Source organism: Aethina tumida, chromosome 2 (genome assembly GCF_024364675.1).
Source record: "Aethina tumida isolate Nest 87 chromosome 2, icAetTumi1.1, whole genome shotgun sequence".
Taxonomy (NCBI): Eukaryota; Metazoa; Arthropoda; class Insecta; order Coleoptera; family Nitidulidae; genus Aethina; species Aethina tumida.
This window is the reverse complement of record NC_065436.1, coordinates 34927130-34952211: the sequence shown is the minus strand read 5'-3', so window position 1 is coordinate 34952211 and position 25082 is coordinate 34927130. Positions and strand designations below refer to the sequence as shown.

General features: G+C 34.0%; 3 protein-coding genes and 1 long non-coding RNA gene across 4 annotated transcripts; 2 read left to right on the top strand and 2 right to left on the bottom strand.

The window, feature by feature from the left end:
- Positions 1-1414: 1414 nt before the first annotated feature.
- LOC109606801 (laminin subunit gamma-1) lies at positions 1415-21255 on the top strand. The gene is made up of 11 exons (XM_020023343.2): positions 1415-1764; positions 4988-5252; positions 5847-5964; positions 6453-6636; positions 9339-9648; positions 16803-17873; positions 17926-18417; positions 18471-18756; positions 18812-20061; positions 20119-20489; positions 20551-21255. Exons 1-11 carry the CDS (start codon positions 1621-1623, stop codon positions 20890-20892), a joined length of 4833 nt encoding a protein of 1610 aa, XP_019878902.2. The 5' UTR covers positions 1415-1620; the 3' UTR covers positions 20893-21255.
- Positions 6656-7141, bottom strand: LOC109606811 (dynein light chain Tctex-type 1-like). Its single transcript, XM_049962844.1, has one exon. The coding sequence runs from the start codon at positions 7113-7115 to the stop codon at positions 6708-6710; it is 408 nt and encodes a 135-aa protein (XP_049818801.1). The 5' UTR covers positions 7116-7141; the 3' UTR covers positions 6656-6707.
- Positions 21256-21339: 84 nt separating the features above from the next.
- Positions 21340-22769, bottom strand: LOC109606518 (uncharacterized). The gene is made up of 3 exons (XM_020023063.2): positions 22447-22769; positions 21810-21886; positions 21340-21758 (listed from the first exon to the last, which is right to left on the bottom strand). The coding sequence occupies exons 1-3, from the start codon at positions 22676-22678 to the stop codon at positions 21369-21371; spliced, it is 699 nt and encodes a 232-aa protein (XP_019878622.1). The 5' UTR covers positions 22679-22769; the 3' UTR covers positions 21340-21368.
- A 482-nt stretch (positions 22770-23251) lies between these two features.
- LOC109605940 (uncharacterized) lies at positions 23252-24618 on the top strand. The gene is made up of 4 exons (XR_007547228.1): positions 23252-23354; positions 23409-23660; positions 23715-24134; positions 24406-24618. It is a non-coding gene; the product is annotated as an uncharacterized LOC109605940 (long non-coding RNA).
- Positions 24619-25082: the final 464 nt, after the last annotated feature.

Here is a 25082-nt window from a genome sequence, read left to right as displayed (position 1 = left end):
TTTAATGCAGTGATTTTAGTCGGAAGCTTCCAGTTAAGCAGGAAATGAGTTAACGCCAATATCAATTTTTGAGAAGGGGGTTCACAGAGAAAAATGCCTATTGAAAGAAATCTCTAAGTTATATAGAAGCTGAAATACAAATTTTTGAAAGACTAAAAAATTAACTTTCTCAAATTTCAAAAAATTCTCCCGTGGACCGATTTCTTTGAATCAGGATCAAATTTTGAAGATAATCTTTATATCTGATGTATTTTCAAGGAAAAAATCGGCGTCGAAATCGATTACTCACGTGGGCCACTCTCGTCGAAAACTAATGGATCTGCCCATATATCTACAAACAAGAAAAAATATTATCGATATTGTTTTTGAACTTTGAATCCATATTATGGATACAAATTTATTGTTTTTGTAATAAAACTATACAAATAGGAAATTTGATTAAATATTTTCATTTCTAATAAATTCTCGAACATGAACTTTATTTGTTTCGGTGATTAATTTTAAATAAAGTCATTCTTATCAAAAACGACTTCATTTACTACCATAACAATAAAGATAGAAATTTTTGTCATATAGATTACAAATAAAATTGTTTAGTAGGGTTAATTTACACCCCAAGAAACATATGAATATGTAATAGTATGTAGGAGTGTTGATTTGGTTTAAAATTAATTTGTAGCAATTGAGGGCGTATGAAGCAAGATAATTTATCTCATTTCCGTATATGCTTCCTTTGGTAAATAGAGATAATTTATATGTGAATGGCATATCTGTACTGGATTTATGAATAATAAATTCTAAATTTAAATTATTATGTTTCTTCAGGCGTCCATTGTTTAAGTTTGACTTTGCTAAAATTAGCCTGTAAAAATACATCATACGTGCGTACACGAGAAAAATATCAATGAGTTACGAAACTGGACGCTGTAATATTTAAATTTTAGATAAATGAAGACTGTTAATAATTTTATTGTGGGATTTATATATTGAAATTTAGTTCATTGACTTTGGTGATAATTTGATAATTTTTGAACTTCTTTAGATCTATTAGAAAGGTCAATAATAACAACATTTCCCAATTAAATCACAGTTATGGTATTATTTGAATGTGTGACTTTTATCATTATATGAGTAACGACTTTAAAATATAATAGAAAGCATTTGGGCATTTTATTGCCGACAAACGAAGCGTTCCGTCTTTAACACCATCTTTACAGGTCCAAGGTCTGAGGGTGTAGTTAAGGGAAGCGCCCCGCGGGTTTCTTTCGAACCGATGCCCATGAATCCGTCACGTTTCCCTTAAACGTCCGTCCGTCGCATACCAGAGGCTGGCAATAATCTGTGCGGCCAAGTGTTTCGGTCTGTGCCAGCATCTGGAGCTGAAACAGCGCCTCACGTCTCAGTCAACGAGTGCTGTTCTCCCTGGTGATTTCGACGGCTTGAGTCGAGGATGCGTGAGCGCCCGATCTGTTACACTGGTCGATTTGTGTAGGAAAATCGACGGTTCACGCACCCGCTCATCAAAACACGACCGGCATGGCTATTTGAACGGATCCAAAAAATCGGTTTTGTATTGCTTTGTGGGAAACGTGCGATTTAGTGAAGATAGTTTTAGTTGAAATGAACAAAATGTGTTCGGTGGTGTTTTTGACTGTGTTCTCTTTGATCTTTGTGGGCACGATCAGTGGATTAGATGAATTGGAGACCACACCAGCGATCGGCGTTGCAAGCACCGCGTGTTACGACAAATTTAACAGACCTCAGGTAAAACTGCATTTCTGTGCGACATACAGAAAATAAATTAAATGCAGAGCAGTGAACTCAAAAGATTCTATATTTATACGTTTCTTGGTGGTGCTGTGTCGCCCTACTCAAAACAATTTAACTAGAAGTCGAACTAACGGGTCTTTATGGTATCAATATCGGTGGAATGCACTTTTGTATGATAAGAGTTGATTGTTATAATCGACCAAACAAACACGGTCATTGTTTGAAATCTTATTTTTAAATGTAATTTTAAAATTGTTCAAATGTTATATGTACCACATCTTGAATAAAATCTGGCAGCAGAAAAATGTTGAATATACTAGAGTTATAAATAACGGAGGTTCAAGACATGAAGGGATTTTTTAATTGAAGCTAAAAATACATTACATCAACAGCAATAATCTGGAACTGCTTCTCAAAGGAAGGGATATTTATTTAATTTTCTTATTTACATAATTATATTAAAGAATTCACAAATGCTACATAATCATATGTACTCGGTAAAAAATATCTGAACAATTTATTATTACATTAACTAAATATAAACTTTTTAACACAAATAATTTGGTGATTCTTTTTCTAATAGTTGGTACAAATATAATATTTATTCCGGATTGAAGAAAATATTTTAGGGAACGTTGACTTGTAAATGAGATAAATTGAAATTATCACCAGATTGAATTAGTTGTCTCGGTTTTAATTTAAACAATTATACTTGATTAAAAAGCGTATTTTGTTATGTAAAATTTTATTAAAGTAAATCGCCTTCAATTTTCAATGGATCAGTCAGAATAATAATTTGGAGGTCAAAAAATATCTTCTCTATACTTGAGGCAGGTAAGAAGCCACGCCATCATTAAGAAGGCCTATAGGAACTAAAAAATTATCAATAATGTCCTCTTTAAAAAATTATTCACGAAATACAATACCTAACTGAAAAGATCAATGTACTAATTAATCTCTGCTGAATTGTCCATAAATTACTGTTTCTAAGCAGAAAAATGTTGCTAATTGTTTGCACAAATATTTGTACGCATTTAATTTACGAACGTTTACACATAATGTGAAGGTTATATTAATAATATACAACAATTCACTAAAACTATTAAAAAGTTAATTATTCGCATTTTTACTTTATTAATATGTCATGCAACCACATTAATGCACCGAGACGAAAACAAAATATAAATTAACACATTAATTAGATTTCATTAACATTCAGTTTGTTTTGATTACATCCTATGCTGTTCCATTATGTAACACAGACATAATTAATTCACTACTGACTAATAGACTTAAAATAAAATTATACTGATGACTCCATTCACTTAGAAAATTATTTATTTGGTTAGTAAGTTTGTTACATCATAGTTTATGCATTTAATAAGCACGAATCCATTAAATATTTTATTTAAAGCCATAAAGACGGTTTAATGTCAAATAAGATTAATACGACAAGCTAAAAAATACGACCCACATATTACCAAAATAAAATAAAACAAAATAAGTACCGTGCTGCACATTCTGGACAATCCCGTCTGAGGAGAAAGTCTTTCCTTGAATCTGCATCTCGTGTGCGGTTGCAAATGGCACAAAAGCAGGTAGAGGTCAAAAACCCTTGCACGTGCACTTACCTGAATTAATGCTCAATTATTTTACTTGCAACGCCTTCAGTTTTTCTTATTTTTTGATTATCTTTCATATCGACCTATCGATCTCTATTGAAACAAGTCGGCTGAATGGTTTTGTTCATTCAAAAACAACCGGTCGGACATAAAGGAATATGAATCTACCTGTGCGGAAACGATCTCTTAAAACCTTCACATGCATAATACGTTATCGTAATCACCTCCTTCTACCTGTGTTCTCGATTCAACTGTTCATCTCGTACACTTGTTTGCCATAAATACACAGGAATTTATGAATTTCCTCGTCGTAATATAATGAAGAAACCGAACAAATATTTGGAAGTGTTCCTGTTTACATTATGTCAAAACATTCGCATTGTTCGTAAAAGAAACGTTCACCATTTATAAATATGTGACACGATGAAAAATAAAATGAAGCAAATGTGTGTCATACGAACACAGAAATATGATAGCTAGAAACACCATGGGAAGTAATTTAAAGTGACTTTTTCAATTCTGTAATTTAATAAGCCAAGACGCGACGGTTTATTTAAAAGCCATGTTTTTGAACTTTATGGGCGTTTTATTGGGGAAAGGAACTCATAAACTTATAAATACAATTGTGTGCTTTTAATTAAATCAATGACGTAATCCTCCAAACGACTCCACATTCGGTATACATCAAATATAAACAAATGGTAATTAGTTTATTCCTCATTCATAAGGTAATCTGAATACAAAATAAAGTTGCAGTTGGCCTATTGCATTTCAAATAGAACCGTCTGAATAGCTGAATGAGCTATTATATTTTGATGACACCAAAATATGTTGTTACATTAATAATTTCATTAAATCTGTAATTTGAATGTGTTTTTCGCCATAAAATCTGTAGAAATTTACAAAAGTTCAATTACTCTTTAAGCTAAAGAAGATTGACTCATTGTCTCTATACAAGTTCCTGAAGAACTGTAAACTTATCCACCAAATTATTAACTTTAAATAGTGGTAATTTTTATTGCCTATTTGATTATGTGAAAATATTCACCTTTGTCTTATTTTCTTCAAGTAATTTGATGAGACTTTGGACACTGTATGTCAATCTTTTAGAAAAAAGGTTTCAAAAATTCTGAACCTATATCCTATATGGAACATGGTACATCTAGAATTTTTTATTGAATTATTCTTCCCCAAAAAGTCTCCATCAAATTGCTTTTACAACAAGATATTTTAGTTCCGTAAAATTATAAGTTGATGATCACAATTAATTGGTCGATTTGAAATGGAGTGAGCCTGTTTAATGTTGAATTTAAAACTATGAAAGAGACACCGTTTAACGTCAGCGTTCCGAGAGTTGTGGCAGCGTCGGTTTTCCGAGAAGGAGATTTGTTGAATGTTATTATTAATTTGCAGACCAGCAACCGTATGCAAGTAATAAACTGGCGTGGCAGCATTCCCAACGAGCCGCGCCATGCGGTCTCCTTAGCGGAACACCAAGAAAAAAAAACCGCACTCCATCGTTCACAATGCAATTTAAATTGGACGAATTCCTCGTCCCGAAACGAGTTCCAATCATAATCGGTACTGTTTTACAGAAATGCATCCCGACGTTCGAGAACGCGGCGTACGACGTGCTGATGGAGGCGACGAACACCTGCGGCGAAAACGGTGAGATGGAGTTCTGCGTCCAGACCGGAGTTTCGGAGGTCAGGAAGTCGTGCGAGATGTGCTACCCGAACCAGCACAGCGCCAAGTACTTAACGGATTTGCACCGGAACGATCGTCCGACCTGGTGGCAATCCGAGACCATGTTCCAGGGCATCCAGTACCCGAATCAAGTCAATCTGACTTTGAAATTTGGTAAGTCGAAACTTCCACGCTCGCGACAAGTGCAGAGGTGGTTGTGTAAAAGTGGTTTCTTGACATTTGGAAACTGGTAGTTTGGGTATTAATTAACTTTTGACATTTTTGTTTGTCGCATTGTTTTGTGCTGAATTGCACGTTGCAAAGGCCCAACTAATTTTCGCCCACTGTTCCGCACGCCAGCGAATAGATTTATGTATCCTACCGTATCATTCGTTACGATCGCGTAGGTGTATATTCCGGCTATTATTACAAATTGTTGTCCCATTGATTTTCAAAGTTGCATTCGACAAAATGTAAACACAACTAAACTACATACGAATGTGTCATCAACAACAAGGAATATGGCACAAGAAAAATAAACGATTAACATAACCAGTTGTGGCCATATAAAATTAACAATGAGCACGAGATTTTTAATGCCGGTTGCAGCATCGTCCATTTAGGGAAGTGTTTCTGTACCTGCAGACATGGGAAAATGAAAGCACGATCCGATGTCCGTTTATCAAACTTAGCCTCTTAAATATTTTTATAAAAAGTGAAATCATTTAAATGTTCAATAGTAAACACGACTCTTTATTAATGTTTCAGGAAAGGCTTTTGACATCACATACATTCGATTGTGGTTTTACTCACCGAGACCTGAAAGTTTTTATATTTCCAAAAAGACTACTGAAGATGGACCTTGGATACCATATCAGTACTACAGGTAAACACTTTTTGCCATAATATAAATAGTCAAAAAAGTGTATTGTATTGATAATTAACAAATATCATTGTACACCAGTATTGGAGCAAACATCTCATTAAACTTTATCGCCAACTGATAAACCTCTTTCCTGACCTGAATTGCCCGATATGAACATGATTGTAAGAAGGTTTCACAATTAATTAGATTTGCAATTTCCTATTTTCTTATCTTTTAAACTTATCAATCAGATTTAGATGTATAATATTTTACATGTCAAGAGATCATTGAGTTTAAAACGATTAATTCATAACTCAATATTTACACAATTACTTCAATTGAGATATAATTTAGTGTATAACGATTATGAATTCCCTTCTACGGATAATTCTATTCTTTTAACTGAGATGTAACAAACTATATTCAATATTATAACAATTACAACATAAATTCTCAAAAATACCCTTACAGTTATGCAACACAGATTACAGCACGACAATTTTTTGCAGTGCAACATGCAGGGACACATACGGAGTACCAGAACAAACGTGGGCGTCGAGGGGTGAAGAGACCCGAGCACTTTGCAGGTCCGATTATTCAGACATTTCGCCACTACGTGGAGGAAACATAGCCTTCGGTACCATCGAAGGCAGACCATCCGCCTATCAATTCGACAACAGTCCCGAACTCCAGGTACACATTAAATAAAATCTTTCGTAATAAAAATATATTTCGGACACTTACAAATAGGCAATAGTAGAAATTTATATACCAGCACCAAACACGGTAACAATACAGTACATGGAGTCGTTTTCCCAACGCACCGTGGTCTGTCCATCAGTGGAAGTGTCCCAGAAACATGCACTGGCTGTGTGCAAGCCGGATCCGGTTTTCTGCATGATGTTGCACGTGATGATGTACTTGAAGTTCTTCTTCAGTTTGGCCAGTTGGTTCAGACACTGATCGGAGATGTTGGTGCTCCAGATTTTGATGCGGTCGACGTTGTACATGCTGCCGTTCAGCACCGCTTCTAAAGTGTCTTTGATTATTTGCGACACGTCTTCGACGACGAACGGTTCGTTGTCATCCATGTTGACGGGAACTGGGATGTTGTTTTTTGTTTTTGACAAGTTACGTTTGGTGAACATGGCAGCGGGATTCGCGCTGTTCATTGTTGCCGTCTGTTAGGAAATGCGGTCTGAAAGAACGCGACACGGTTTATGTAAACAGACGCGCTACTCCGGAATTATGCAGGCACGCGATGCTTTTATTGATGGCAAAACTTTTATGCGAAAATATAAAATGCTAAATCAGCCAGATTTATTATTAAACGGCATGCATCTTTATGGAGCCATCACAATGGAAGAGTGAGAAGAGTGCAAGAAACTTTAATGCCAAGTGGTGTTTCGTGACATCAGTTTTTATCTTACCTAAACTTTATTTTAAATATTGCACACCGACTATTGTGGGCTCTATTGAAATTATTGTCTCCAGAGCTATAAATGTTCACACAAAAAAGATTACAACTTAGTAAAACGTTTACCTGAATCAAAGTTGTCTGCGTGCCTTCGTAACTTAAAGGTGAACTACAAAATGCCGTGAAATGGGTGAAATAAACGAAAGTGATGGAAAAAATCAGGACGAAAATGGAAATCAATTTTGGTGCCAGGCATCACACGACTACCACCTAAAAAATATGAGCGATGCACGTGCATGTGTAGTGTAGATATGAATAGACCTATTTGACGAATATCCTCATTGTTAATGGCACGAGAACCATTAATCCGAAATTGATTAATTACACCACTAAACTCGCATTTATTTAATTCATAAATCAATTTTTGTTGTTGGTCTTGGTAAATTTTCAGGTTTTCAAAATTAATAGAAATATTTAATAAGTAGAACTTCGATAACTCCTAACAAATTGGTTGGCAAATGCGTCCCGGGTGAAAACTAGGTGTAAATTTTACTTGATAACTCGCATATGTTGTTAACTCGAACTAAAAATTTGGCTCAACCTTCCGTAAGTAAATTTTTTTTTACTCCAGATAAACTCTTCCAGGTTTTTCTTTATCGACAATAACTGTCGCATTGCCTGTCATTCTAAAACCAATAATCGATTGATTAAAATAATGTCGGGAACTCCTACAATTTAATTTATATTGTTCACTAGATTACAATATCCCAAATTTTAAATGGAAGTATATTTTATTAAGAGTTTTTCCAAATGTCTTAAAGATAACCTATACAATGATGATGCTTATGTTTTGCTACTTAACTAAAAATAAAAATACTTTCGTCAAACACAAATAACTACTGACTTTTATGCGTTAAAATAAAAACTTTACATAATAATAATAATATTGATTGTATTATGTATTACATATACTTCTAGACAAAAATTTGGAAACCCTAGGATATAATTGTTGAAAAGAACTGTTAGAACAGGCTTAGTTTTGCAAGAAAACATCTTTCGTGGTTTAACGAAAAATGAGAATTAGTGTTATTTAGTGATGATAGTATGTTTAATTTATTTGGAATTGATGGTTCCATAAAAGATATCAGTTACGGTCAGTTACACATGAAGTGGACAATGGTATGGGGTATGGTTATGGTATGGATCTGTTTAAATTGATATGGCGTTGGCCCTTTGGTCCATATCGGATCGATTAGTTTATGGAAACATATTAAAGGACCACATGCTATCTTTTGCGAAGGATAATATGCCACTAAGGAGGTAAAATACCTCCAGAATTTACCAGAAAATTGACTCTATGAACAAATGATGTGCAGCAATCATAAAAGCTGATGGTCATGCAACAAAATATTGCTTCTATTTGTTTTTGGTTCATTATTCGAAAATTAAATTATTTAATAAGGTTATTATTTTACTTTATATTATTTTAATAAAAGTAAATACAATTTCTAGAAGCATTTCTATTAATTTCTTATACAGATGGTCGAACAATAATTTTATTTAAATCATTCATTGTTTATTAATTATTCGAATAATAAATAATTCAATTTTAGGATTTCCAAACTTTTTACATTTTTATTAATTTCTCATACAGGAGATCGAATAATAATTATATTTAAATAATTCGTTGATTATTAATTATTAGAATAATAAATAATTAAATTTTAGGATTTCCAAATTTTGTATTGTGTATTTCATAGGTTTCAAAGTGTTGAAATATCTAGATTAAATCATACTTACATGATAAATACACATTTATAACTTTCTATGTGTGTATTTTAGTTAATATTTTATTTATTTTAGTTTTCGAAAACTGGAATGGAATAAAACTCCAAACAAGAAGTATTTATTAAACAAATAAAATAAACCAAATTCACCTCCATGCATTAACTACAAGATCCGATTTTATTAATTACAGGAATGGGTGACGGCCACGGAGATCATGATAACGCTGGACCGCATGAACACCTTCGGCGACGAGATCTTCAGCGATCCCCAGGTGTTGCGTTCGTACTTCTACGCGATAGCGGACGTGGCGGTGGGCGCGAGGTGCAAGTGCAACGGCCACGCGTCCGAGTGCGTCGCCTCCACCGGGGTCGACGGCTCCCGCAGGAGGGTGTGCAAGTGCGAGCACAACACCGCCGGCCCCGACTGCAATATCTGTCTGCCGTTTTACAACGACGCGCCGTGGGCCAGGGCCACCATTCAGAACGCCAACGAGTGCAAACGTGAGTTTATAAATCGGTTCTCATTCGAAATTCATCTAGCCGAAATCATCAATTTTAATCAGTATATCAAATGTGTTAATGATTTTGATAATCATCGAAAGAAAACCAGTTCAACAGATGAATGGTCTAAAAATTATACGCTTCTTACTTTTTATTCAACAATCAATTCTTCATTTTCACATCATTGGTTGAACTATCAATTTATTTGCCAATTTTTTGTAAAAAATAAAAAAATCTGCTTAGTCCTTTTTAAATTTCAACATTATTTCTGTTTTAGAAATAAGTAAATGTTATTAATTTCTAAAGTCAATTAAATGTGACGACAGTATAATATCCCATAAATCTTAACTATCGTGACTTAAGACAATATGTAAATTAATTTTCTATTGTAGAAATATTTTTTATTACCTGACAGCTATAAAATGAGCCTAAAATATTCTTGCATGATTTGACACAATTAAATTTGCCCCTTTTTTATTGCACTATATTTCTGAGAAATATTTTAATGGAACTTTTAACAAATTCGTTTCACTAATCTTGATAAATTTTTAGTGTTCTTTTAGACAACGGTTAATATAATATTTTATTCAACAAATGCGGGTAAAAACAGAATACCTGTTTCATTGAAAAGCAAAATTTATAAATAACACAACAAAATATAACAATTTACCAATTACACGAAACCCATTAAAACCCGTTAAAACGTGGGTACATTGGGCAGAAGTATAATACAATGAAAAACAAATAACTAAAATTGTTCATAAAATTGGGACAACACACAATTGTGTGTTTTATATAGTTTTCATTTGCAAATTGCTCTATTTAAATAATCTAATCTCGTATTTCTCAAATAAATTTGATTGTACTTTCCATTGAGTTTGTGCTTCAGTCAATTAATTTCGTATATAGATAAATAATTATTTGTGTCCGTTTATGTAATCAATATAGATAAAAACGAATATTTGATTGGCTTCATTAAACCTCAAAATTTGTAGATAATACACAACAAACAGTGGCGGGTCGTGAGGTTTAATTACACATCCATACAATTCGAAGTAAATTTAATCCCTTTTATACCAAATATAATATACCGAACGGAAAGTGTTCGATCCAACTCAATTTTAAGAGAGACATCATGCATGACAGGGACAGTAAAAATCTCTCAATACGGGGTAAACTTGCTGGTCAACTGTCTCTGTCGCACTTGAGTCTCTCTCAAAATTTAGTAGGGTCAATCGATTTTCGATCTGTATACTAAGACATGGCCAGCAAAATAATTTATTTATTCCTGTATTTTCCGTTAACCAATCAAATTTAATATAACGTAAATAGTAAATCCGCAGTTTTTTGTCCTGTTTTTGTTAAAGTACTCAAATTAGGAATCGTACAGTTTAATTCTTTAACAACAAATATTAAATCATAGCAATTTAAATTGGAAAAGCACATTTACTTAATAAAAAATTCGCCTCATGAAGAGCATTTCTTAATTACGCCAGATAGAAAGATGCAGTATTACAAACATTTTCACAACTGAATCCACCAGACACACACACATGATCAACTAGTTTTTGAAATTGAAGAATAGGCAATGTTCCAGAGCTTGTCGTTTGTGTCAGTGCTGTAGTTATTTCATCGGCTAGAGGCACGCCTCAGTTTCCCTACTATTGAAACAATAGCCCGACCTTAAAGCGCATGCTCGAGAATTTGAATCCCATAGAACCAAATATTCAAGATTTATTTATGAAATGAATTGGTGAGAAGAAGCACATTTAAAAGTGCTTCTGGAGAACTTGTCCTCAAAATATTTATTGAAATTTAATATAAATTTGTTATTGCTTGTTTAATTGTCGGTTTTACAACATATTACTCTTCAATCTTTGATTAAATAATATTCTTTCTATTTTGCAGAATAAAAACATAAAAAAATGTATTTTTTAATATTAGCCTTACGTCAATAAAATCATTTTCATAGGTGAGGCATCGCCTCACCTGCTTCATTTGGCCACTGGTAACATAACAATCATTCAGTGATTTGCCGGGTAAATTAATTTATACAAAACCATTACAACTAACAGTTTAAATATAAGTGAAATGAAAAATGAATAAATCTTACCTAAAATTTGCATAAAACTGGGATAATCAACACACGCATACCAACTTCGCCATTTTTTAAACTAATTAGTCACCGCCACCTATCAATTTCTGCAAGTTTTTATATTTTATAGAATATTTATTTCCAGAATTATTGTCATTGTTGCAATACTCGTTGTTGTTCGCGTTTACGTTGTTAATTTGACAATTTTGTGTGTGTTTAATAGAGTTTTTCAGTTGTAAATTCACTTTTAAATGAGAAAAATTAATTTTAAACTAGTCTCGGAATTAGATGCGCATGTGTGCGTCTTCATTTGTTTATAGACTGATTTTATTTCTCAAATAAATTTGATTTTAAATTACTATTCAATGAGTTTGTATTTAAATTAATTAATTACTTAATACGTCAAAATGTATACTTAATACGCAACAAAACAATTATTCAGTAATTTGGCAACTACATGAATTTATATAAAACCATTAAAACTTACTCTTTATATGTACGATGAAAAGCATCTGATTTAAAATTTGCACAAAACTGGAACACATAACACACGCGTCGCGAATTCGCCATTTTTAAACGAATAAGCCACCGCCACCTATCAAATTATTACATGATTTATTAGAACGCGATATTTATTGCAACAATTATTGTTATTCTTGCAATACTCGTTGCTGTTCACATTTATGTATTTATTATGCTAATTTTTTGTTTGTTTAATATAGTTTTTCATTTGCAAAGAAATTTTTAAATCGGAGAAAAACTGAATTTCTTGATATTAAACTGAACTCAACTAACTGCGCATGTGCACGTATTCATTTGTCTGATTTTATTTCTTGAATTTTAATTTTAAATTACTTTTCATTGAGTAGTTAAAATAATTAATTTCGTAAATTGATTAATAAATTTTTTTTTTATTCATTTAATATAGATAAAAACAAATATTTCATGGAATTCATGGAACTTCAAAAGTTATAGTTAATACACAACAAAACAATTATTTAGTGATTTGATAATTAAGTGAATTTATTGAAAATCATTAAAACTTACATTTTAACTACAAGTGCAATGAATAACAAATAAATTTAACCTAAAATCTATAATACTTGGACATAACACACCCGTCGTGAATTCACCGTTCTCGAACTAATGAGTATTTATCTAACCTAACCTAACATATTTGTTTATGTTTTTAATATACATTTTTAATTGAAAATTTTCTTTTAAATCAGAGTAGTAACGCATGTGCGCGCATTATTTTGTTGTTTGTTTGTAAACTCGTCTGAATAGATTTCTCAAATACGTCTGAACTGAAATCAGGTAATATAACAAGTAATTTAAAAATAAAAGTATTAAATCAAGGAAAAACTAAGTTTAAATAAACAATTGAATTAAATTAAATCCAATAAATGCCATGGTACGATAAGAATAACGAATCGGCCCCAGAAAGGTATCAGGCCCATAATTTCAGGAAATGTTGGTACTCATAAGATACTTCGATGCTGCAAGTTTTAGATCTTAATCTATTACCGTTTCTGAATAAATCAAAAAAATACTGAAAATCAGTAAAAATTGTTATTATCAGCACCTTGTGAATCGATTGATCTAAATACCGGATATGTTTTGGAGCATGACGGTATCTTCAAGGAAAAAAAGTAAAAGCTATATATATTTGTTCATAAGAAACTTAAAAAACAAGTTATTTTTTTAATTTTGATTTTTATCCATGTTACGATAACGATAAAAATGTGAAACTACTTTTCTGAATTCCTCAATTTTCGATGAAATTATGAGCTACGGGAATTTTTTAAAACGGTACGTCACATTGAAAAAAATTAAAACTAGATTTTTTGCTCAAGAATTAATTTCTTTTTATAATTTAACTCTTGACATGATAAAATACAGAACCTTTGCGATTGCTGTACTAGTGAAAACAACAGAATAAAATAGGAATACTTATATAAAAATAATTGTTTTTCATGTAATGAACTCTGATCATTATTATAAACTTTATTTCTAGCGATAATGATTAAATCAGTATAAAATACTATTGTTTATATAATTCAACTAAGTTTTAGAGAATTTAAACTTTAAAGTTCTGTAGTTTTTAATAGTTAAATCATAAAAAGAAATCGATTTTTAAGCAAAAAATCAATTTTTAATTTTTGTTAATGTTAATTCCCGAATGCGCCAAAACATATCTGGTATTTAAATCAATCGATTCACAAGGTATTGAGTATAACAATTTTTACTGATTTTCAGTATTTTTTGATTTATTCAGAAACGGTAACAGATAAAGATCTAAAACTTGCAGCTTCAAGATATCTTATGAGTACCAACATTTCCTGAAATTATGAACCCGATACCTTCCTGAGGCCGATTCGGTATTCTTATCGTCCTATTGCCTTTAATGTTAATTTCATTTCGAATTAGGTTGTTAGTTATTTTTTGATTTATTCAGAAACGGTAACAGATAAAGATCTAAAACTTGCAGCTTCAAGATATCTTATGAGTACCAACATTTCCTGAAATTATGAACCCGATACCTTCCTGAGGCCGATTCGGTATTCTTATCGTCCCATTGCCTTTAATGTTAATTTCATTTCGAATTAGGTAGTTAGTCAAAAACATATAATCTAAAAATTAAATCTTTCTCCTTGAATCAAGCTTTATACTAAAACACAACAGTTTCTATTATAAAGCCATAAACAATTTAAATGTGTTGATGGCGAAGAATAAACTAGCGGTGCATCTCTTTCCCATTTACGTGGGCCTCTCGTGCGTTTCCAACGAGCCGGAGGATGTGCAACGTGAGTCGTTGTCTGTCCCTTGTCGTGTTCGCATCGAAGAGTTCCTTCCTTCCCATGCGGTGATATGTAAATTGCGTGCACCACCAAACGACATCGATCCGCGTTTTCGAAAAGAGGTGAAGTGATTTGCACGTGACAGCGATTAGGTGCTCGACTGATTCAATTCGATAATGGAAATTCAGTCGCGTGTTCACAAAGTTTTTGATTGAGACGTTAGTTCTTCAACTTGAATATTTTAAAAAGTCTTCAACTAAATATAGCTGGGTACCACATACTTAAGTATAATTATTATGTTAACGGAAAATTATGGTTGTTATCAATTGTGGTTTCAAAGCCTGACTGTGCGTAATTTATAATTTTAATATAATAGTTGAAACGAGTTGCTGATTGTTATCCGTAATAATCTACTAATTAACTTGGTAAGAAATATAAATCGGATTCTCCTGTAAAAGGTAAAACCATTACAAATGTTAGCTATACCATTCCCTTATTTGGCACCCAACATGGATTTTTACTAATTATAATAACGGCCAACGTATAAATTATCACACTTCTTAACTATTAAATAAAATTCGAAATATTTCTAATTTAACAAGTCGGTGAGTGTTGCAACAAAATTCCAGTGCCATGCTGAACAAGCATACAGTTATACAGTTATAACACAAAATCGGCTTGTAATAAGCTGACCTTTTACTATTATATGATGTTTTAATACATAAAAGAAGTTATGTGAACGGAATGGCATCCAAATTTCTCTTATTTATCCTCCTGCTGGTTTGGAAGGAGACACAATCAACTACTTGGGATGGTATCATTCCTTGGTATTCTGGAAGCAGTAAGTAATTTAATGGAAATTTCTCTATTATTTTTTTTTTCGTTGTGATTTCTCTTTGTATCCTTATTAACAATTTATAGTAAAGAGAGATTACTGTGAAAAGGAAAACATTTAAGTGCTTCAAATATTAAATACCATGATAATTAACCCAAATTGCAAACAGATCAAAATTTAATCCGCATTAAATTTTATTAAATAAATTACAACTGCAAAATTATCAAACTTACACAATTTGTGTCTGTATTAAATGTCACAACGAATTCTTAACAGAATACATAAACGGGGTTAACTCATTATCAAAATTAAAATATGTAATATCAAGAACCACATGCTGGGAACTAGTTTAAACGGTTGGCTTCAAGCTGCGCCCATTTATACAATACTAATAACACAAACTAAGGAACCGAAGTACCAGATCAGTTGGTCCATAATTGATTATCGTTAAGATCTGGTGTTCACATACTGTTTTAATAAAAATTACAATAGAACCATGAGCATTGTTCATGTACTCCGTTGTTTTTTAGTCGTGAGTTCATGTAGCAATTAGGGTTGGAGTATGTGATTAATTTTAAGATTCGTGACTCATATTTTCTCAACGAGTCCGTTTGCTATAACTTGGGGTATTGAATTTAGTATGTATGGTAACTTATTAAATCCGCCCTTTAATTAAAAAGGTTCAAAACAAAAACCTATGATGAATCATTCATCCTACGATGTACTATGGTATTTTATACAAAGGGCACACCCACAACGACCCACGCGTTATGTTTCAATTTTACTTGAGATACTGAGCGTTTTACCGTGTACCTGTCTGACACGTTGTCGTAAAGTTTCTTGGTCACTAATACGTCCATTTATCAAACCGCACTTTATGGGAACGAGCCGCATTCGAAGGTCCGCCGTGATTGTGATTTAGAAAGTTTTAATATTAAATTCTGATAATAATGTTTACTTTATAACAATAATAAAATTAGTGGCGTTTCGTTCACATGCAAAGTGATTTAAAACGGTTGTTGCCTCATTATCATAAATTTGTAAAACACCGATTGGAATCAGATCATTAATTGACATTTGTGATGAGTCGTCAATAAAGTATCGGCTCTGAGAACTCGTCTTATTACCGGCGGAATGGCCTGCTTCTAAACATGCATCCCATTGTTCATGCACATTCTTCTCCATCTCGAAGACTTCACATTTTGTCTCGTTAATGATGTCGCTTTTTGGACTACGCATCCTTATATGACTATACGGTTCTGACGGCCTTAAACAGTGGATCGTACTTGTACTATCACGTTTTTAGCCGGCTCCTGTGCTCATTAAACCCTGGACATTGTTACTGAAACACCAAGGTCGATTTTTTATGTCGAAACATCGCATTAATTGGCAAAACCTTAACACCGATATATTTCTTTTCCAGAATGTAACTGCAACGGATACTCCAACCGTTGTTTCTTCGACGAGCAGCTCTACAAACAAACTGGACATGGAGGGCACTGTTTGGATTGTACGGCAAACCGCGACGGACCAAACTGCGAACGTTGCAGGGAAAACTATTACATGCGGGAAGACGGTTACTGCGTCGCCTGCGAGTGCAACCAGGTCGGTTCCAGAAGTCTGCAGTGCAACTCGGAGGGTAAATGTCAGTGCAAACCGGGAGTCACTGGCGACAAATGCGACAGATGCGATGTCAACCACTACGATTTCAGCAACACGGGCTGCAAAAATTGCGGTTGCGAGATTGCTGGCTCTTTGGATAATCAACCTAATTGCGATCCTTACACCGGTACTTGTTTCTGCAAGGCAAACGTTGAGGGACAACGTTGTCGCGAGTGCAAATTAGGGTTCTTCAATTTGGATATTGAAAATGTGTTCGGTTGTAGTCCGTGCTTCTGTTACGGCCACTCCAGTGAGTGTACATCGGCCGTTGGGTACTCCAAGTATCAGGTGGAGTCGACTTTTGCCAAAAACAACGAAAGGTGGACCGCAGTCGATGAGTACAACAGACGTCTGGACTCCAGATATGAAAGTGTTAGCCAAAGCATTGGCGTTCAGTCTCTTGGTGATGAACTGGCTTATTTCGTCGCACCGGAGAGATACTTAGGTGATCAAAGAGCGTCGTACAATCAACTAATAACATTCTCTTTAAGAATCGGAGAGTCAAGAGCCATACCGACTGCGAGAGATATTATTTTAGAAGGTGGTGGAGTGGAAGTCTCCAACACAATTTTCGCACAATCAAATCCCATACCTAATATCCAAGTACAAGAGTACAAATTCCGCCTGCACGAACATCCAGATTACGGCTGGCAACCAAGACTTTCCTCCACTGGTTTCATGTCACTTCTAACCAACTTAACAGCCATCAAAATTAAAGGAACGTACGCACCTCAAGGCGTTGGCTTCTTGGACGACGTTAAACTTGAAACTGCCTCCAGAGGAGTGGCTGGAAAACCTGCTAAATGGATCGAAACTTGCAACTGCCGAACGGGTAATTAATCTAAACGTATAATTGTCCAACCAATTAACCGAATATTTTTCAGGATACGTCGGACAGTTCTGTGAGTCCTGCGCTCCCGGATACAGACACCACCCATCCCAAGGTTCGTTCATGCCCTGCGTTCCGTGCGACTGTAACAAGCATGCGGACATTTGCGACTACGAAACGGGAAGATGCATTTGCCACCACAACACGATGGGAGAGAACTGCGAGTTGTGTGCCCGAGGTTATTATGGAAATGCTCTCGGCGGAACTCCTGACGATTGCCTTCCTTGCGGCTGTCCTAACGGCGGTGCTTGCATCCAAGTTGACGAGGAAACCATCATGTGCACAGAGTGTCCTTTGGGATACAGCGGAGCGAGATGCGAATCTTGTTCTGATGGGTACTATAGATCGGAGGACAATAGTTGTGTTCCTTGCGAGTGCAACAACCACATTGATACAAATGGTATCGGAAACTGTAACACGACAACCGGTGAATGTTTGAGGTGTATTCACAACACCGCTGGTTTCCACTGCGACAAATGTTTGCCAGGTAAATTTGCATCATCAAATAATCTTCACGGGCTAATATTTACATTTTTTTAGGACACTACGGAAATCCAATCCTTCCAGAAGGCTGCAAGATGTGCGAGTGTTACCATTTGGGAACACAGGCGAATGACGAAGGATCACCAGATTGTGATCAAACAACAGGCTCCTGCTATTGTAAACCACACGTAGTTGGAAAGAATTGTGACAAATGCGAGGATGGTTACTACAACTTGCAAAGCGGCGAAGGTTGTCAACCTTGTAATTGTGACTCCATCGGCTCTCATAACTATACATGTGACTCCTACACGGGCCAATGTTATTGTAGACCAGGAGTAACTGGGTAAGAACAAAAACACACACCTCAACTTCCATAATCTAACTCATTTTTGTTACAGATTGCGTTGTGACCATTGTGAAACCCTCAAATACGGCTTCTCCACAGAAGGTTGCAAGGAATGTGACTGCGATAGAATTGGGTCTAAGGACTTGCAATGTGACGCTTCCGGACAATGTCCTTGTTTAGAAAACGTGGAAGGACGTAGATGCGATAGATGCAAGGAGAACAAATATGCTCGTCAAAAAGGTTGCATCGATTGTCCTGATTGTTATAATCTTGTTCAGTTTGCCACCCATTCTCACAACAACAAGCTGCAACGTCTCAACGAAATTCTAGACGAGATTGAGCGTAAACCGACTGTTATTGCTGACGACAAATTCCCTGAAGAACTTGACAAGCTACAAGATGAAATTGAGACGTTTTATCACAAAGTTAAGAACGCCACAGGAGACGACAGCATTGTTCAACAAGTTCATGATATAAGAGAAAGAGAAAAGGACATTTCCAGAACGTTGAACGAAATCGACGAAAACATTTACTTAACAAATGACAAAGCACAAAAGACTAAAGCTACGATGAATGAGGCTGAAAAACTTTTGGAAGAGGCTGACGCCAAATTAACTGATGTGTTGAAACACTTCGAATCTGAAGCCAGACAAGTTTTAGAAGACGCCAAAAACAGATCCAAAACCGTTGGGCAACAGTCAGAAAAAATGACTGATATTGCACATCAAGCTCGAGAATTAGCTGACGAACTGGACTCGAGAGCTGATCAGTTAATTTTAAAAACGCAAGAGACTAAAAATAAATCAATTGAAGCTTTGGAAAAGGCGAGAAATGCTACATTCAATCAGCAAAGAGTTGGAGATCAAGCCCGTGAACTCAAGAACGAACTGATTACAGTCGAACAAAACTTGAACAACACCCAGAAATTAACCAAAGAGGTGAGTGAAAGAGCTAAAGAAGTCAAGAAGGAAGCTCTTAATCTTCTTAGTGAAGTGAACAATATCTTCATTCCTCAAATGAACATTGACGAGTTGAAGATGAAGGTCAAACAGTTGGAAAATGAAGCTTATAAGCTTAGCAACATGTCAGATGAAGTATTCAAAGGAAATGAAATGACTTTGGTGGATATCAGAGAGAAATTGATACAAGGACGTTACCTATTGTCGGATGCCAAAGATCAAGAGGCCAGCACAGAACAATTATTGGCTGATTTGAAGTTGTCCCAGGATCAAGCTAACAAATCTGTCACACTTGGTAACGACATAATTAAACAAGCACAAGACTACTACCTCTTGTTCCAAGGTAAATTAGTAACAAAAAGTTAACAATACAAGTTTTAAAACAATAATTTAATTACAGATTTTGATGCACAAACAAAGAAGAGCAAAAAAGAAGCGGAAGATGCTCTAGCAACAATCGACCAAATAGTGGCCATTATAGAAGACACAAACCGCAACATTGAAGAGGGTGAAGCTTCACTTAGAGACGCGAAGGGTGGAGTTGGAGTTGCTCTAACAAATGCCCAGAATGCTGAAGAACTGGCCAAAGATGCCTCAACCACTGCCTTTAAAATCAAGAAGGATGCTGAGATGCTTCACCAAAACGCCACCAATTTGGGTAACGAGGCGAACTTGATGTTCGACAGAGTCAGAAATACTGAAGGAAGATTGAGCACTCTCTTGGAGATCACCAAGAGCAACGATACCTTAATAACCGAGGCTAAAGAAAAGGTATAATTAGACAAATATTATTAATGAATGATTTAACTGATGTTTATTACTATGTTAATAGGTTGGCCGAGCAGGAAAAGACACAGATGAAGCTTCAAAGAGTGTACATGAACTTCTGAACAATGTTAATGCAATCATCAGCGAATTGGAATCAGCACCTGACTTGAACGAGGAAGAAATAGACAGATTCGAGATAGAAATCCGCCAAATCGAACAACAAATAAGGGATGCTGAATTGGAGGAGTCGTTAGAAAAGTTAAGGAATAAACATAAGGAACAAGACGAACTGATTGATCAATACAACAAAGAAATTGAAAAATTAGAAAGAGATGTTTTAAATATTGAACAGATTACGAGATCATTACCGAATGGCTGCTTCAAAAAAATCAAACTTGAACCCTAAATATTATAGCTGAATTAAAGAATTGATCATGGTATTCAAATAGGAATTGTTTTAACCTTTTTTATTGGTCACAGTTGTACAAAACACTTTTCCTGTTTAAATATCCATATTATATTTATACCAAAGAACCAAATGATGTTATGTGAAATACTTTTATGTTTTCTATAAACATTATGTAATAATATTGAAATATGAATGTTTTAAAAGGAACTCAATATCTAATTTTACTATTGTTAATAAATACACTCTGTTGTAATGAGCATCCACTGCCATTGTTTAATTTAGTTAAATTTAGTTTTTGTATTACTTAGGATAGACAATAGGAAACTAGATTTGTCTAAAACGAAATATACAGTTTTTGAATATAAACCTCGTGTGTTTTAATTCCACTGCCACTATGAACATATTTAAACTCTAAACTTCCAATTAAAATTAATTTATTTACATCAACTATATACAAAAAATATATTTAAACGTTAAATCTTATTAGAAGGAACAGTATAACTGAGAGTCCCCGTTTCTGCACTATACAAAATATTATTTATTTGATGCTCAACTTCAGCCCTCAAATGATCATTAAATTTTCTAAGTTTAAACGCAACGTGTTCAACAAATACACTGGTTTCATCACGTTTTGGTCGCAAGTTTTTAATTATGTTGAACACTTCATTAATTCTGGGATCTTCGATATAACTTTTCACTCTTTTCTGTGGTTGTCTATAAGATACGAAACGTTTTCTTTCCATTTTTACAGCTGGGGCAGGCGACTCAGGTTCATCATCAAATTCATCATCTGATTGATTGGGTGACTGATCATACTCCAAGTTATTTTCTTGTATTTCGATTTCGGACTTGACGATTTCGGGCTAAAAATTTTTATTCAATTTGTGGTTCACGTAAGTTTTAAAATTACTTACTGTTTCAGGTTCAATTTTCTTTCTTCCTTTGTTAAGAAATTTCAATGCTTCAAAACCAAACCATGATGTAGCTCTTCCTAAAAGTAATAATAATAATAATAATTTAAATCTAATAATAATAATAGGAACATAATTAAGGAAGGATTTGTCAAAATATGTATAATTCTCATAGATATTGTTACAATATATCATACATTTTAAATGTACACTATAAATTTTTGTTTTGTCTGATGACACATGTAATTCGAAAATAAGGGAAGATAAAAAAATATTTACTTTCAATTTCGTTTAAATTTGACTATTTTCTAATTTAATATTTCATATGATTGTGTCTAATAATTTTATATAGCATTAAAAAGTATCATGGATTCATCCAGACAATGATTAACAAACATTGGAATGATAAAGAAAGTTATCACGGAAAGAGAGTAATAAAAACAACACTGTTTTAATCTTCATGTGAAACATATTTCATGACATTGCATGTAAAATTATATTCAACCTCCTCAACAATTAATGATCAGGTTTGCGCAAGTGCGTTCGAAGCGTTTGCACACGTGCAAACCAACGTTATGGCGCACACCGCGAATTCGATACTTGGCGTCGCCAGCGACCCGAACAAAATGAAATACTCTACCTCGCCTCACTCTCAACGATTCCCTTCTAAACGAGCTCTTTAAACTTTCCATTTTCCTCTTCACCTCGTCCAAATCACGGCCGAACTTTTGTGAGATTTGATTCCATGTCTGCTCCTTCATACTATTATTGAAGAAGTTCTTGTCCTTAGGATTCCACAAGTTCTCGTACTTACTGTACTCCGCGATTAGATCGAGGCATCTGTCGTGGTCCCACAAAAAATCGGAAGGCATTTTCAATGTTCGTTCAAATCGTAGTAAAAATTTAAGTATACAATGCACCAACGTAAATGCGGAATTCGTGGCGACTGGTGTTTGCTCCGTGCAAGCCGTTCGACCGGTACAGAACGTTCGGCGCATGTGTGCGAACAATCTGAACAAACGGGATAGAACGAGGGTTCGAGCCGAGCAATACGTTGTGTTCCTAGCCTCGAACAGTTTTAAATACGAATCTATTATTATTTCTACTTCTAACTGGTTATAGTCGTTAACAATAAATATTCTTTAAAGATATAATAAATGGATGGCAAAAAATCATCTTTTTGGTCTATAACAAGCAGGGAACCAAATAGAATGTTTTAAATGCCTTGTGGAGAGGTTTGATTTTGATCAGGCTAATTAGATATGTGACAATACACAATTATATGATCTCCATTTATTTAAAATATTTCACTGTCTCATGAAGACAATTCCAGGAGAATTATTTTAAAAATATTTCTTTCCGGAGTGAATCACATAAATAAATATTTCAAATATTATCTAGAATATTTTCTGTTAAATATTTACAAAAGTGGGTACTTTATTAACGTTGTCATTTAAACATAATTTTCATCAACCAAACATAAACTGTCAGACATCAAAGTCAACATCACCAAGAGTCATAAATTTTCGTAACACACAATGTTCCCAAGTAAGTATAAAGGCCTCAGACGTGGGAAAACTTTAATGTTGAATTTTTTTAAAGTTTCCCAAGTAGCTTTACCACAAAAAGTGGACAAAGAGTGCGATCACATAGAATGCAGAAATTTAAAATGGAAGATCTGCTGCAAGGCGCAAGGTTGTACCAAATCGTGCACACATTTGAGCTGTTGCATCAAAATGGCACAGAAGGGTTGTCAAAAGTGCATCTCTTGTCAACTGGGATGCTGCCAAGCCCACTGTGTCTGGCACCATTGTTGCAAACACGATTGTAAAAAACCACGCGGCGGTATCCAAGGTTGGGGATGCAAGTTTGGGATGTTTTATGGGTAAAACGTTGTTACTGTTTCAGTTCCTTGTTGCTATGATGGAATGTGCATCCAGTGCCAGATGCAACACATTGGGGACAATTAGTCGCATTTTACGCCATTAATAAACAGTTCTAAAATATTTTCGTTTTATCATTGTATTGAACACATAAACAGTAAAACGCAACTAATTAATTTATATTTTTTTTTTGTAATTTAATGCATCACATCACGTCTGTGTTCTAGATTTTACGCTAATATACAAATATAAAAACAGATACAAAAAATCACGACCCAATTGAACTCGAAGATTAGATTGTAGTGATTTTCATTAAATCGGTGTTGCACACGGTTCCACTTCAAATCGCGTGATATATAAACATTTCATTGTTCGGCTATACAACAGTATTTAAGTCGCTGTTGTCGTATAAACTTGTGTTGATTAAACATGGATGCTCCAAAAGGTGAGATGTGTTCTTTTTTCAAATTACATCTTTCAATTTGTTAAGATTATCAATTAACAATTGTGTAGATAGTTTTTGGTCCAAAACTAATCATGTGATAGTTGGTGATTCGACAATAGTTTTAATCTCAAGTTGACCATGTGTATCAACAATGACAATTAATTTTTAATCTATTAAATTGTTTTAAATTCGTAAAATTTAGTCAATTGAATAACAATTTTAAACACGCCCCTTAAATTATTTTATTTTAAATAATGTTTCTTATTTGCAGAAGGTGATGCTTGCTGTAAAAAAACAGCAGCAGATGCTTGTTGCAAAAAACCAGCAACTCAAGGCACGGAAGATAAATGCTGCAAAACCGAGAAAAAGGAAGGTGACCAATGCTGTCGCAAGAAGTAAATGACTTCACACGTTTTATTATAGACAGTATTCTCAAATATGTACTGATTAGATTATGTATTTAATATAATAATGTGAAAGATAACGTTTAGTTTCATTGTTAAAGTCGAAAATGTCTCATTATTTCAGAATTTATTTGTAATGTAACTATTTTATGCTACATGAGTCACATTACATAATTGGTTATTATTGTAAAATTCTTTATTAATGGGTAATAACTAAAAGTTGTGTCATAGTTTTAGTCTCCCTATTAGTTTCTAACCTTAATAAATATTGTTTAGCAGATTTTTAATAAAAAATAAATACGTATAAGATTTTGTGAAGTTGCGCCAATTCAAAAATTTTAAATTTAATCCATTTATTACCCTGTTCTATTTTATATGTATAGTTCTAAAAAAGTTAATTTTTCATGCGTTTTGTATAGTCAGATTGTTTTAAAATTATACGATATAATTTATTATTTTACATTTGTGGGTATCCAGTCGTAAAGATAAAACAACATAAAAAATCAATTAAATTTAAACAAATAGTTTGATAAACTTCTATTTT